We start from the raw sequence: 2,786 nt of genomic DNA on the forward strand, positions 1-2,786 counted from the left end.
AAACCAAAATAGAATAGTTTTCAATCTGGTAGAAGCTTTTATGGACAAGTGGAGAAAGTCAAACGGGGCCAAAAGAGGTCCAACTTAAAATGGACATAACTTTTGATCTGTAAGGAATTTGGAGACGTGCGATATATCGGCAGAAAGGTATCTACGGGCCGGAGCTCCTGACATGTCGATATCAAATTCCACTGTTTAGGTCCTCAAATCCCAGTTTTCCCAAAATTTCGAATAATTTTCATTTTTTTATTCCTTTTTATTGACAAAATATCCATTTTCGTTGTTTTCTGAAATTCCCTCTCTTATTTAGAAGGTTATTTACTAGAATTTATTGTTGATTTTAGTTTTCCAACTTTAGTCGTACCTACCAAATTTAGCACCGCCCTTTATAAATGGTCCATTGTAAACCTTTAGAGGCATCTTGAATTTTCAGTAATAAAATACTTTGAGTTTCTCTCATTTTTAATTTGTTTTTGTTCCAAGTCAGATATAATTACCAAAAGAATTAGTTTTGTTATCCAAAAATGATATAATTACCAAAAGAATTAGTTTTGTCATCCAAAAATGATTAGTGATACAACTTGTTGCCTATTTGTCTTCCACCTCAATGTAAAAATTCAAAATTCTATGAATTAAAAGAAATGGTTAATGCAAGACATTTCAACATATTATTGTTTATTTGTTTATTTCTATTATAGTGTACTTTCAGTTTGATTATTATAAAGACATTGTACTTTAAAAAAACAGCTCAGCTATAGCAATGTGCATAGTATTTTCATGACATTGCGTATTCATTGATTTTTCAAAGTATGATGTTATGATAGAATGAAATACAACTAGGATACTATAATAAAGAAATCAAGGAAAATACATTGCTAATGAGACAATGTTCATTACCCTTGATCAAAAGATACACCAATCATTTGCGAAGCTCTAATGATGGTTATATCTCCCTCGCTAGTTATCATCTTTTCAACAACTTACAACAATGGTATTCATCAAACATGCATCATTAAATCAACCATCAACAAAGAAAATGGCTCATTTGTTTGTGATATACATACAAATATAATAGATAACAATGTGTAACAAGCCAAGCCACATTCAACCACTAGTCAATTAACTTAATATTCTTAAACTAACAAACAAGATACAAGGAAACACCACTTTCCTAAGCACTAAGATATGTAATCTACTAATGAAAGTCTACAACCAATGGAACAAAAATAAGCATAAATCACAAAGTAGTTAGCAATATATATGTTATGTTTGCAAATTACTATTGGTGATGAGTGTCACTCCCGACATCCAACAATGCTAGGCTTTCTTGATATCTGTCAATAGAAATCGAGTATAATTTAACACTTTTTCTACAACAAACATCCACTGTATAGCACCCTGTTTCATTGTTATAAATCATTAAATTGCACGAACATGATGTGGTTATCAAATCCCCATTATTTCTCAATTTCAAAGCTCTCCCCAAATCTATATCCGGAAAGTGCACGTCATATATCAATGTCCATGACGTGGGTATCTTGTATTCCTTCATAACCATTATCTTGTAAGTGCTTGAACACACAAAGAGAGGTCGGAATGAATAAATCAAACCCAAAGAATCTCCAACAACAGTTATCGTCACAGGCATTGAAGGACATTTCACATGAAAATCAGGCAACTGAATCTCCCCAAAAACCTCTCTACTCATCTCAAGTGTAAGGATTGAGGATTGTGAAATGTCCCGATCACCTGCTAACCAATGAACACATCCATTCAAAAACACATGTGAACGATCACCGAGGATACGGCAGAAATTTGAATCCTGAGGAAACATGATTGTCTTCCAAGTTGCAGTTTTCACAGTGTAAATCTCAACCTGAAATGACGAAATAAAACAAGTAGTAATCATGGGTTGAAGATATAACTATTGATTAGTAAATATGTTGAATCAGAACTTACCTCGGGTCTATCTGAGAAGGTAATACCATCACAGACGAGTCTAACAACCTTATAATCATCAGATATGTTACAGTATCCAAACCCGAAAACGAAAATATGATCTCGGTTGTAGTTGCGATAAGGTTGAACGGGAGGAGTTATGGTTACTTTCCTTCTAATTGAAGGATTCCATAGCAGGATTTCATTTCTTGTGGATGTCGCATTGTAAAGGCAGATAACGCCGTTGCAACACCCGATCCTCGTGAAAAAGGGGTTTCTGTAATTATAATCATCAGGCGTAAGAGAGAAGGGGAAATCAATGGGTGTATCGAGAGTAAGATGTTGATCATCGAGATGGACAGTGTATGCTTCCCTGTTCTCTGGCTGCAAACAGCAACGGACAATATTGCGAGAGTTTAGTTGGTTGAAGTTGTGAAGATGAGTCTGGATGAATTCGGGGGAAGAGATGAGAGATTTCCATGATTTGCACACTGATCGGCAACGGAGAAGCGATTTTGATGGTAACCTTGATAGGATTTTGACGATGAGTTCAGATGAGAGGTAGTCTGCCATATTCGATTTGCTAACAGAAATTTTAGAGAAAGATTGAAGATTGGGTAGAGAAAAATGAAGATTGGGTTTGTGTACATTAATACATTATGGCAATTTTTTATTTATTTTTATTTATTTTTTGTTTTTATGTTTTTTGTTTTAATCATTTAAGTGTATTAAATTGGTAAATGTAGCAGGAAATTGCAGGAAATTCTAACATTTTAATGGATAATCATTTAAAAGGGTAATTTATTTTTTGATTTATACATATTTGGTTATTAAGATTTTTTTTTCCG

At 33.6% G+C, this 2,786-nt stretch overlaps 1 protein-coding gene across 1 annotated transcript; it reads right to left on the reverse strand.

Moving 5' to 3' along the window:
* Positions 1-1,086: 1,086 nt before the first annotated feature.
* On the reverse strand, positions 1,087-2,580 carry LOC145097647 (putative F-box/LRR-repeat/kelch-repeat protein At1g11620). The gene is made up of 2 exons (XM_079035264.1): positions 1,960-2,580; positions 1,087-1,876 (listed from the first exon to the last, which is right to left on the reverse strand). The coding sequence occupies exons 1-2, from the start codon at positions 2,509-2,511 to the stop codon at positions 1,280-1,282; spliced, it is 1,149 nt and encodes a 382-aa protein (XP_078891390.1). The 5' UTR covers positions 2,512-2,580; the 3' UTR covers positions 1,087-1,279.
* Positions 2,581-2,786: the final 206 nt, after the last annotated feature.

Source organism: Lactuca serriola, chromosome 1 (genome assembly GCF_051521515.1).
Source record: "Lactuca serriola cultivar US96UC23 chromosome 1, Lser_US96UC23_V15, whole genome shotgun sequence".
Lineage (NCBI taxonomy): Eukaryota > Viridiplantae > Streptophyta > Magnoliopsida > Asterales > Asteraceae > Lactuca > Lactuca serriola.